At 50.4% G+C, this 11,664-nt stretch overlaps 6 protein-coding genes across 6 annotated transcripts; 3 read left to right on the plus strand and 3 right to left on the minus strand.

Moving 5' to 3' along the window:
- Positions 1–320: 320 nt before the first annotated feature.
- SERLADRAFT_474827 (uncharacterized protein) lies at positions 321–3,292 on the minus strand (the record flags this gene model as incomplete). The annotated part of the gene is made up of 9 exons (XM_007321577.1): positions 321–1,240; positions 1,477–1,629; positions 1,779–1,881; positions 1,958–2,105; positions 2,243–2,308; positions 2,472–2,599; positions 2,704–2,832; positions 2,976–3,134; positions 3,191–3,292. The coding sequence occupies 9 exons, from the start codon at positions 3,267–3,269 to the stop codon at positions 1,156–1,158; spliced, it is 1,050 nt and encodes a 349-aa protein (XP_007321639.1).
- A 301-nt stretch (positions 3,293–3,593) lies between these two features.
- Positions 3,594–5,221, minus strand: SERLADRAFT_474829 (uncharacterized protein; the record flags this gene model as incomplete). Its single annotated transcript, XM_007321578.1, has 2 exons — positions 3,594–5,021; positions 5,094–5,221. 2 exons carry the CDS (start codon positions 5,171–5,173, stop codon positions 4,358–4,360), a joined length of 744 nt encoding a protein of 247 aa, XP_007321640.1.
- Positions 5,222–5,641: 420 nt separating this feature from the next.
- SERLADRAFT_474837 (uncharacterized protein) lies at positions 5,642–6,640 on the minus strand (the record flags this gene model as incomplete). Its single annotated transcript, XM_007321579.1, has 1 exon — positions 5,642–6,640. One exon carries the CDS (start codon positions 6,280–6,282, stop codon positions 5,689–5,691), a length of 594 nt encoding a protein of 197 aa, XP_007321641.1.
- A 715-nt stretch (positions 6,641–7,355) lies between these two features.
- Positions 7,356–8,571, plus strand: SERLADRAFT_397348 (uncharacterized protein; the record flags this gene model as incomplete). Its single annotated transcript, XM_007321580.1, has 3 exons — positions 7,356–7,820; positions 7,880–8,044; positions 8,107–8,571. The coding sequence occupies 3 exons, from the start codon at positions 7,688–7,690 to the stop codon at positions 8,169–8,171; spliced, it is 363 nt and encodes a 120-aa protein (XP_007321642.1).
- Positions 8,572–10,495: 1,924 nt separating this feature from the next.
- Positions 10,496–10,876, plus strand: SERLADRAFT_441091 (uncharacterized protein; the record flags this gene model as incomplete). The annotated part of the gene is made up of 1 exon (XM_007321581.1): positions 10,496–10,876. The coding sequence occupies one exon, from the start codon at positions 10,496–10,498 to the stop codon at positions 10,874–10,876; it is 381 nt and encodes a 126-aa protein (XP_007321643.1).
- A 403-nt stretch (positions 10,877–11,279) lies between these two features.
- SERLADRAFT_441092 (uncharacterized protein) lies at positions 11,280–11,647 on the plus strand (the record flags this gene model as incomplete). Its single annotated transcript, XM_007321582.1, has 3 exons — positions 11,280–11,335; positions 11,387–11,529; positions 11,595–11,647. The coding sequence occupies 3 exons, from the start codon at positions 11,280–11,282 to the stop codon at positions 11,645–11,647; spliced, it is 252 nt and encodes an 83-aa protein (XP_007321644.1).
- Between the last annotated feature and the right edge of the window lie 17 nt (positions 11,648–11,664).

Below are 11,664 nucleotides of genomic sequence, written 5' to 3' on the forward strand. Positions count from 1 at the left end.
TGATGCAGTCCTTCAGCCATAGAACCCAGACCAACAACCCCACATCATCCTCCCCATGTCTCAACCCATCATCCTGTACGATCTCCCAGGCAAAGGGGCCATCAAAGCCGTCTCCGGCAACGTCTATAAAACAAGGTGAGCAGCGCAGCGAGTCGCCCCATCGTTTGCACCCAGCGCATACTCTCCCAGAAACTCTGACTCTGACTCTGACCTACATTATTCGTCGGCGTAGATACACGCTAGCCTACAAAGGCCTAGCCTTCAAAACCGTCTGGGTCGAGTTTCAGGATGTCGAAGAGCGGATGAAAGCCATCGGCGCCCAACCCACCGGGCTCAAACCCGACGGCAGCGGTCCTCTGTACACCGTGCCCACCATCCAGGACCCCTCCACAGGCGCCGTCACTTCCGACTCCTTCGCCATCGCCGCCTACCTCGACCACACCTACCCGTCCACGCCGCGCGTCTTCCCCCGCGGCGCCGCGGCCCTCATCGGCGTCTTCGACGCCGCCTTCATGCAGCGCATGCGCCCCATGTTCTTGCTCCTCGCCGCGCAAGTGCCGAAGAGCGACGAGTACTTTTGGAGGCATGCCGAGAAGAGGTTTGGGACGAGGGAGGTTTCGCCCGAGGGGCCGCAGCGCGAACGGGACTGGGAGGATGCGAAGAGCTTTCTTGGCGTGGTTGATGGGTGGTATTCGAAGAGCGGTGGGAAGTGGATAATGGGGGATACGTTCTCCTATGCAGATATGATCGTAGGGGCGTGGATCAAGTGCTTCAGTGTTGCGTTTGATAAGGACCGGTGGGAGGCAATGAGCTCTTGGCATGGCGGACGCTGGGCCGGCGTCGTTGAAGAGATGGACAAGTACCCCATTCTTGACTGAGGGGTGTAATTCTGTCAAGTAACTAGAAGGATATCATGTGAAGTCAGTGAACAGAGCGGTATTCAATAGACCAGCTACGGCATGTTGTTTGTTTCATCCATAAACATGTATTTTAAATGATAGCGCCAGAAGATAAGAACACAGTTAGACCCCTTCGTCCAACCCTTCTCCCACCAACGCCCAACAATCCCCAAAGTCAATCCAGCCCCACCACCATGTCAATGCATCACCCCCTCGCACACACATCCAGACATTGACGCTATCTACCATACACAGTTTACAATTTAGCCTTCACCTGACCCGTCGCTTCCTCCTTCTTAGCGCGTTCTCTCAGCTCACGTCGAAGAATCTTGCCAGCCGCACTGAAAATCGTCAATCAGTACAACGTCAATTACCCCATCAATCACTACTTTGATATCGCCACTCCACCCGTTATCGACGAGTCTCACAGGACGCGCGTGACGATGGGTAGCTGGCTCGAGCACACTCCATCGTGGCGTCAACATGGGCTGTCGTCGTAGCATACCCCATATAGAACGCGACCAAGACACGGCAAGCAACGAGAACCAAGCAAAGAAAAACAACAAAGAAGTCTCACCTCTTCGGCACCAGCGGAATCACCACCACACCTCCCCTCAACTTCTTATGCCGCGCCACGCGCTCCGCAACCCACGCCTGTACGCTCGCCTCGAAAGCCATACAGGCGCTTGGGGTGCTCACAACGGAGGGATTTGCATGCACGACGTATGCCCTGTGAGATGGCGTGAGATGAAGCGTGGTTTTGTTTGGGCGTTCAGGTGAAGAACGAGGAGGGCGTGGATGTGGGTGTGGTTAGAGAGAGACAACAGCGTCAGCGCGTTCACCCAGACAACCTCCAAGACCGAGCGAACAAAATCTTACCTCGGCAACTCCGTCGCCTCCTCTTTACTCTCAACTCCTATCACAGCTGCATCAGCAACATCAGGATGCTGCAACAACAGACTCTCCAACTCGGCTGGCGGAACTATATCGGGGGCGAAAGATCAAACATGGTCGTTTCTCCAAAGCTGTGATTTAGACAGCAAGATGATATAACCCACCTTGGAATCCTTTGTACTTGATCAGCTCTTTTCGCCTGTCGACGATGGTGTAGAAGCCGTCCTTGTCGCGTACGGCGATGTCGCCGGTCTTGAACCATCCTTCAGGTGTGACGGATGCCTTGGTGGCACTGGGGTTGTTGAGGTAGCCCTGGGTATGGGAAGGGTGGTTAACGGAGTGTTCTTTTTGGAAGTAAAGGAGGGGGGAGAACACTACGACAAGAGAATGATGCCGAATATGGGGGAAAGCGGCCAAGGGAAAAGGAACGAGGAGCGGGACGAACTAACCTTCATGATGGTCGGGCCTCTGACCCACAGCTCACCGGATTCCCCGGGGTTAACATCTCTCAGCACCTAGCGATAACAACCGATCAAGTCGTCGTCGTATTCGTTTCGATGCGGAGTGGGAGCGCAAGGATGTAGGGAAAAGAGAATGAGAGTAGTCATTGATCAGTAAACCATCTCACACCTGAAAACCTCAAGACACGTCAAAACGACGAGCTCGGTTGGTACTCACCTCTCCCTCTTCATCCACCAACCTCGCTTCAAGATTCGGACACAGATGCCCAACCGAGCCCACATGCGACTCGCTATATTTCGGGTGAAGCAAATGAGTCGTCGGCGATGTCTCTGTCAGACCGTATCCTGATAAGATAGCCCCGACGTCAGCACCCAAAGGAAAGGGATAAAATGCGGTGAATATGCGGTGAGAAAGAGCCGCTGAGACACGGATCGCGATGACAACTCACCTTGCGTGATGCACACGTCAGCACCTACGGTCAGGAACCTTTCTCTGACAGTTTTGACGAGCTTGGCACCCAAGGGAGCTGCGCCTGAGAAAAGCATGGTGAGGCTGCGAAGGTCGTGTTGTTTGATGGCTGTATCGAGAGTGTCAGTATGGTTCAACGAGACGAGGGCAAGAGAGAAGGGCTGTGCATTTCTGCGGGCGGCAAGTTGCAAACATGGTGCATATAATCGCACATACACCAAGAGCGCAGGAAAGTGAAAAGAGAAAGCTTACCTGGGTCCCTCGCGAAAACCACTAGCAAAGGCGGCACTATAAGTGCAATAGTGACCTTGTAACGCTCAACAGCAGCGCAGAACGCAGTAGGTGCGAATCTTGGGGTAAGGACCACCGGTAATCCCAGGGAGAACGGGAAGAGGAGAAGCTTGACAGCACCTGGAGATGATTCATTTACAACGACGATTATGAGATTGAAGGGAGAATGGACAGACCATAAATGTGATAGAAGGGAAGGACGCCAAAGAAGACGTCTTTCTTGGGGTCTGTAGCTGGGAATATGCTTTGGAGCATATCAGTAACGGAGGTGAGATTGTGGTGGGTAGTCTATCGAAGGCGAGAGTGAGCGGGAGATTAAGAGGGTATGCGAAAAGGGCTGAACGAACCTCTACGCCCTTTGGGTTACCGGTCGTTCCACTGGAGTAGCACAAGACGGCGGTCTCGTGTGCGTCGTCGCCATCAAATTTGACTTGCTCCTTGAGCTCACCGCGATTCAGCAAGTCCTGGATGCTGACGAGACCATCAGACGCTCCCTTCTGAGCGTCGCCCGCTTCCTCGACGTCTCCGCCGACAAGCCAGGTGGAGCCAGCGACGATGACACGCCTCCGGATCTCGTCTTCCTGACAGCCAAGGGAGCGAAGCATGGCGCGAACGGTGTGCACGAGCGAGGGGTGGGCGAGTATGAGCTGTGCACGCGAGTCAACGTACTGGTGTGCGAGTTCGTTGGAGGTATATGCGCTATTTGCGAGGGTTGCACGAAGGCCTGCTGCTGATGCGGCGTGGAGGATGATGGGCCATGTGATGGTGTTTGGAGAGAAGATGAGGAGGGTGGAGCGGTGTGGTTGGGGGTGTATGGATGATGGGGGCGGGGAGAGGAGGGAGTGGGCGAGCTGGAGGGAGAAGGAACGCAGGGTGGCGCGTGTGAGGGTGTGGCCGGTGGTGGCATCGACGAAGGCGGGGGAGGTGGCGGGGTAGGGACCGACGCGAGACGGCGAGTCAGATGCAAAGAGATGGCTGTAGATCGAACGGTGCACCAGCGGAACAGACTCGTGCGGTGACTGGTAGACAGACATCGTGGATCAAAAGCATCAAGCTCTGGCACGTGCTCTCATATATGCCACCGCTATCACGTGTACCGGATCGAACCCAATCCCGTCCCGAGTCACCAGTGCCGTACTCATGACGAATGACATCATATTGCATCATTGCTACAACCATTGGAATCCTATGCTACTACTTAACACCGTCGCTCGCAGAAACGTCTTTCCCCCTTTCAATCATTCCGTTGGTCCTTTCCATTTAGTTCCACCTGGTTGGTGGATCGACTCTCTGTAAGCCAAACTAGTCGCAGAAGCTCTCCACAGAGTTGCGATCCTCATTCGTTAGTTCAGAATCGGATAAGCGTCAATCTCTTCCACTATGTCGCCCCAGCGTCCGCCATTCCACGACTTCATCTCCTCCCACTGCTCCTTATCCAAGGACACGCTGAAGCACCTCATCCATGCACCTACGATCATATCCGCATAGGAGAACGTGTCTCCCATGATCCATTTACCACCGCTCTTTGAATACCACCCATCGATGACTCCAAGCCCCGCCTTTATGTTTTGCCAGTCCGCCTCTCGCTTCGGACCTATGGGCGACAAGTCCTCCCATTTAGTGCCAAAATTAACCTCAACCTGCTTCTTAATAAACTCCCCGTTTTGGGGGTGTACCTTTGGGGCAACCACGGCGTAAAACACTGCGAACACAGGGCTTATGGTATTCATGAAAGTGGAATCAAAAATGCTTATGAGGGCTCTAGTGTTGTGGGGGAAGACAGTGGGTTTGGATGGATACGTCTCCTCAAGATACTCGGCGATGGCGAAAGAGTCCGAGACAACGGCGCCTGTAGAAGGGTCCTCGATAGTAGGGAGCGTGTAGCAGTCGCTTCCGTCAGGCTTGCGCTTGGTAGGTTTGGCGCCGATGGCCTTCATCCGCTCCTCAATATCCTGTGCTTCAATCCAGACGGTTTTGAAGGCCAAGCCTTTGTAGGCAAGCGTGTACCTACAACAGCGAACATGCATGTAAGTTGAATCTCGTCCACACGAAGACGATGGATCTAACGGCACTACTCACCTTGCTTTGATCGGGTTGCCAGAAAATGTAATTCCGGGCACTCGGGCTGGAATATCGTATAGTATGATTGGTTGAGACATGAGTAGAAAATATGAAGTGAGTGTTGATTGTTTGATGAAGTGGGTATCGATTGCCAGTGTTTGATGCGAAGTACGCCTTAAATATGTTTTTCTATCTTTGGCTTTCATGATCACCCGGTGATTATAATCTGCTCTAAAACTCACAGTGATTATTAACAATGGATTGATTGACTATGAATCAGCATCGATATTGAAACAAACAACCGACCAACTTCGATTGCTGAATCATCGTGATAACTAATGCTTGTGATTGGTAAATACAAATTTTACGACGCTGATTCTTGTCTCCTGCACAAGTTGTAAGACTTATTCCCGCGGAGACGGGAGTCGCTTGTACTACGCAAAGGGCATACCTGTTGAGGTGTTCCCAGTTTGGCCCGACCTCACCTACACCGCAGGTTATCTTGATCCCCGCAGGCGACTCCAACTCGTAACATCATATACACTATTCAGATCTCCGCTTCAGTAAAGTAAGGTAAGCACATGGCTGTTCAGATATTTTTTACGCTCATCCACTAGTCCAGAATGGAATGCCTGTTAATCTCTTCAACTATGTCGCCCCAGCGTCCGCCATTCCAAGATTTCATCTCCTCCCATTGGTCCTTATCAAAGGCAACGCTGAAGCACCTCATCCAGGCAGCTACGAGGATATCCGCATAGGAGAACGTGTCTCCCATGATCCATTTACCACCGCTCTTTGAATACCACCCATCGATGATCCCGAACGCCTCCTTTACGTTTTTCCAGTCCGCGTCTCGCTTTGGGCCTACGGGTGAAATATCCTCCCACTTGACACCAAACCTAAGCTCAGCCTGCTCCTTGAAACGCTGCTCGCTTCTGGGATGCAACTTCGGGGCAGCCATGACGCTCACTACTGGGAACACAGGGATGATGACGTTAATGATAGCGAAATCGAAGGCGCTCATGAGAGCTTCAGAACTGTGGGGGAAGATGGCGGGTGTCGATGGGTATGTCTTCTCGAGATATTCTACGATGGCAAAAGAGTCGGAGACAACAGCGCCTGTGGAAGGGTCCTGGATAGCAGGGACGGTGTATAAGTCGCTTCCGTCAGGTTTGAGCCCGGTAGGTTTGGCTCCGATGGCCTTCATCCGCTCTTCGATATCGGGCGATTCAATCCAGACGGACTTGTAGGCCAAACCTTTGTAGGCAAGCGTGTACCTGCAAGAGCGAACATGTGAGTAACACTGAATAGAAACGGAGAAAATTACTGCGATACTTGCCTTGCTTTGAACGTGTTGCCAGAAAATGTATTTCCGGGCACTCGGGCTGGAATATCGTATAGGATGATTGGTTGAGACATGGCGGTAGATGTGAAGTGAGCGTCAATCGTCTGCAGTGGGTGCTGATTGTCGAATGCAGGGAGCGCCTTAAATATGTTTAGTCCTGACCGAAATGCTTTGTAACATGTCCTCCCATCCCTGATTTAAAACAATATGTTGATCTACCATCATCAGCAAGGGAGACTGTTTCAAATGCCTGTTAGATCGTATTTTCTGGGGAGACGCACATTAATCAACGAAGCTATCGGCGCTAAACCATCGATTAACTGCGCTGAATCATCACCGTCATCACTAATGCTCGTTTGTCGGTAAGTACGACTTTAACGACGCTGATTCAGCTCACTCTATGGCTCGTTGGCTCCCATGCAAAGTTCTCTTATTCCGCGAAAAACGGAAATCGCGTCTATATTCTGTGTTAATAAGCTTGCTGGTGACCTTTTGGCTGCTGACCAGTTCCTGGATGCAGATCTTGACTATTATTAAGTCTGACATTCTTCACGTTAAAGTGTTGGGGCGTGTACCAGGCGCGGATTGGGAAGACAAGGTAGGCAGTCTCGCTTTTCATTCATCAGTTCAGTGGCGACTCGGAAAACCAGAGTAGTCGTCACCGTACAACGTATGACAGTGCAATAACGAACAGTCATGCCAGATGGTTGTCTATGCTGTAAGAATTGATAAAGCTGAGGTTTGGCATGTTGAGGATCGCGAAGGGGACAACTTCAGTGATGCATTCAAATTGTATATGCGACGGGAACTACTTAAGATAAATAGTAAGATTCCAAAGGCAAAAAAACCTCAAAAGGTCAAAAGTTATGACCTCCACGTGCCACAATATCCCAGTTTAGACACTCACATCCAACCATTAACAACCACCATGGCCGCACAAAAACGACAAAAGGCCTCCGCTGCCGCCCCCAACGGGCACGACTCTGACGCAGATGCCTCGAGCATGGACGAGGACCGAGCAGAGTCTCAAAAGGGGGGAGAAACCTCTGGCACTGACGACGACGAAGCCTCCAGTTCCGCAGAGACCGACGACATCCCAGACGGCACTCGAAGGACGAAATCCAAAAAAACTCTAAAGCGAAAACGACGAGCTACGGAGCCCTCTCAGTTTGGTGCCACCCTGCTTTCCCTCCTCGACACCGCCGCACCCTCTTCACTCCCCTTATCGCTCAAGCCCTCCATAGCAAGACAGAAAAATGACCAAAAGATGGAATCAAAGGCGAAGAAGGCGCTGCAGATGGAGAAGAAGGATAGGGAGGACCAGGGGAGGGTGAAGGATGTTATCGGTGGTTGGGGAGCGGAAAGCGAGAGGTCACTGCGGAAGGTGGCTCAGAGAGGTGGTAAGCCGCTTGCATCTGAATGCCGATGAAAACTAAGAGTCTACCCCATGATATCTCAGTCGTCCAGCTGTTCAACACCATCCAGCAGTCTCAAGCTGCAGCTGCAGCTGACGGACCCAAAACTTCGCTTGGGTCAGGAAAACAATCACACTTGCTATCCTCGACCAAAAAAGCAGCAGCACAAAATAGAGGGAAACATAAGGACGTTGTCGCAGGGAAAGAAGGTAGATCTCCCTTCTGCACTCCTTGTATGATACTTGCTTACGCGGATTCACTCTATTCGTAGCTACGGTAGCAAAAAACGACTTCTACGACTTGATTCGATCCGGCGGGCTTGTCTCAAAAAAATGAGATCGTTATAACGATCTCGACGCCTTTTACGTGCTGGACGCAATTGTACTGGCTTGCATTGATGGCTATGTCACAGCCAGAGTTGACGTCCGGCCCGTGCAAGACAAGCTCTACTTCAGCATCGGAGAGAGCTTATTGTGGGGAGGTTACGGCTACTGAAGTACTGAAGTTTCTGGTGTATGTAGGTCTCATGCACTACTTTTTCGATGGATAAGATATCACCTCAGCTGAGTCAGTGCTCAGGGACAAAGATTGGAATACGACCACTGGTTACTCATGCTCCATATTATCTGGGGTAACTACTCATTGTCCTACTTAAGCTTAGTGCAAGAACATAGTGAAACCCGATAAATAACTAAAAGAAATGATCGTTCAAGGCTTCAATTTACACTTGTTTACACTTAGGAAATGGATGCAAGAGACTTAACCATGAACAGGACTTCAATGAAGCTTGAAGCTGGCCACCATTGACAAGGACGACATTGAACTCGACACCACTCAGCCGCATGTAAAACGCATCCGTCAGACAGGACACCCAACCTCATCAATGGCTACCCATCGTCAGAGAACGCCAATTGCAGACCTCGTGGCTGTTCTGCTTTCAAATTTTTCAATCTCGCCGAGGCCATAGCTGACGACTACCACCTCGCTTCTGTGTTGCAGGATCTATTCGATAGCGTTTTTGAAGACACTACGTAGCAAGACACTCTTGACAAAAAGTACTTGGTAAGGGAAAACTGCTTGGCTGCGATCCAGGCCAACGCGAAACTCGCACAAGAATGCCGTAAAAGTATAGAGTCACCTGGGAGCCTGTCTTTGGTGGGAGTTCTTCTGTTTGATGCTTTCTTGTACTGATAATGAACAGCTTGGCTCGCAGAAGAGAAATCTAGACGGCCACCCCCTCAAGATGGAATTGGATTAACGTCCGCCCGTTTTGCGTGGGAAGTCGACTTTGTTGGAAAAGCACACCTTCTGTCCTTTCGTTATCTGGCGACGCTCCATCAGGTTATCCTCGCGGTGATGCATCTCTTTGGACATTCTTCAAAAACAAGATCTCTGTTGATGAAGCCCAACGCTTGTGTATCAATCTTCTTCGTTCGATAATGTGAGAGATATCCAGAAAAAAACTCCAATCGGAACCGATCAATGAGAACGACTTTGCCCGTGGCTGGTACTAACGACTCAAACCATCTCATGGTGCTCCGAGTCCGGTCAGAACACAGCTGTACACTGATGCGTGCAATAATTTGGATCATTATGTGAGTATCTGCTGGTGAATGATTGTATTGATTTTCAACTCTTCAATGAAAGGATAATGCCATATCTGCGGGGTAACGCCTCGTTGACGAATTCCGGTCCTTGACTGGTCTTTTTCCTCCCGATCAAGGCTTCCCTCGAACCATTATTTATATCCATAAGTGTCACTATCTGAGTCTTATCGATATCACCGGTAGTGGCAGGGGACGGGAACGCAGCTTGATGCAAAGCTGCAACATTATCAGCTCGTCTATCGCTCCCAATCAACACATCGCTCGATTATGTTCGCTCGCTGCAGGATAAACTCGTCGAGAGTCACATGAGTGTGGTATATGATATCCCTAACCACAACAATTATATGTACTCTGGCTACCCGTGCGAACCTATCGTTATGGAAGGGGCCGCATTTGTTTGGGAAGGCGCGAAGTATCCCGATTTTGATCCTTAAACGCTCCAACAGACTGTTACCAAGCGCTTGCTCGCGGAGGGTGAACGGGGTGAACTCGTTGGACGATATATATGTCTTCGTGGGCAAGACATCTGCATTGCCAAAGATGGCACTTATCTTATAGGAGATCAACATAGTTATGCCCAAGCTGTCCCATTGCTCTCGTATCTTCGAGCTATCTTCGGCGCCCAATGGGAAAACACTCGTTCGACCAAGGCCCAAATTCGAGTGGGTGGACAAATGTTCGAAACTGCATGTGAGGGAAAATACGTTCGCTTTACTCATTTCGCCAAGGCTGGCGATGCAAGCGCTCTTTCCGCCGCAGCAGGATGGAAAGCTCTAGCGAGAGGACACAGTTGGCAATTTTCCGATCGTCAAGGTGTTGACCTGGGTATCCCTGTTTTCAATGGGAATCCTGATAATAGCCTCTCTCGGGAGGCTGTGACTTGAATTTATCATTCAAATCAAGCATTCGAGTAGTAGGTGGGCTGTTCACTTTTCTGGCAAATCCCTTGGAATATTCGATGACAGAAAGGGCCAAAAGCAAAGATGTCGACGAGTAACTGAGAACCCCCAATATCACCACAAAAGATGCAAGAGCGCAAAAATAAGGAGGTCCATGAAACCAGCGGCAGTGTTTATTTCTTTGGACAAGCGAGGCCCGACACGCAAAGCGCACCCTTGTTACTGGGTCGAGTGTATTGGATGCTCGTCAAAGGTCTTTAACTTCGAGATAATTCCAGAAGGTAGTGTATTCAAGCAGCTTTTGGCATCTCGTGATCTATTGGATGAGGCGAGGGACGACAAGAAAGCTGCTATTCTTCAATTAAAGCCATTTTTTGAAGCTGGACCGGCCTCCTACGACTGGGCCGGAGATAATGAAACCGGTCTTACCCCAGAGACAATAGGTTACGAGGACTACGAAGCCGAAACGGTTATTGCTGTGCAAGAGGTTGAAGGTGAAGCCTACTCGGAGGATGAAGACGACCAACTTTTGTAATTACATGAGATAGTGAGTGCGACAGATGACATGTTTATAGGCCAAAAAATGAACCAGACGACGGTTCCGTCCATAGCATGTGGTATTCCGGTCGAGATGTACTTTCGTTGGGCAACTGTAGTGTTTTGTAAGGGATGAAGCATCGAGGAAGATATAGGAAGATATGGGAACATGAAAACAAGGACATAGTTTGTGACGTTCACCACAACTCTGTGACTCTGGCATTCCTCACTTGCTATATATATCGTTCCCCAGACTTATCATTAGATGTTAACACGACGCCTGGATACCCCACAAATCGCATCCCGCGATATCACGCACGCCTTCTTGAATACTCCACGGTTCTCTGTCCAAATGACTTAATCTGTAACGTGATATAACCAGATATAATGTCCCCAGTCCCATGCCCATCATCGTTCATATTTTACGCGACACCCTTCACATTGACACCAATCGGATGTGCGTGTGTTCCCCGTTCTCCAACTTCTGCTGCTATCAACATTGTTCCAGAGATGACACCCATCACGAATCTGTCAGTAATATTGTCCTGATCGTCGACCTCCGGTTTTATCATTCATCTGGATTCTATGCCCAAGCCTTTGTTTATTTTCCGCTCAAATGTGCTGCACCTGCTCCCACTCGGATATACCTCGGTTCGGAATATTATCGGGAGGCCACGTGCCGTGTGGGGTAAATGCATATCTGTCCGATCGCAAAGCACCCCCGCATCCGGGACACGTCCTCCGAGCACGTTTCCGTCCCAACGCTTAACTGCTTTATCTTCTGCA

This window comes from Serpula lacrymans, assembly GCF_000218685.1.
Source record: "Serpula lacrymans var. lacrymans S7.9 unplaced genomic scaffold SERLAscaffold_11, whole genome shotgun sequence".
NCBI classification, from domain to species: domain Eukaryota; kingdom Fungi; phylum Basidiomycota; class Agaricomycetes; order Boletales; family Serpulaceae; genus Serpula; species Serpula lacrymans.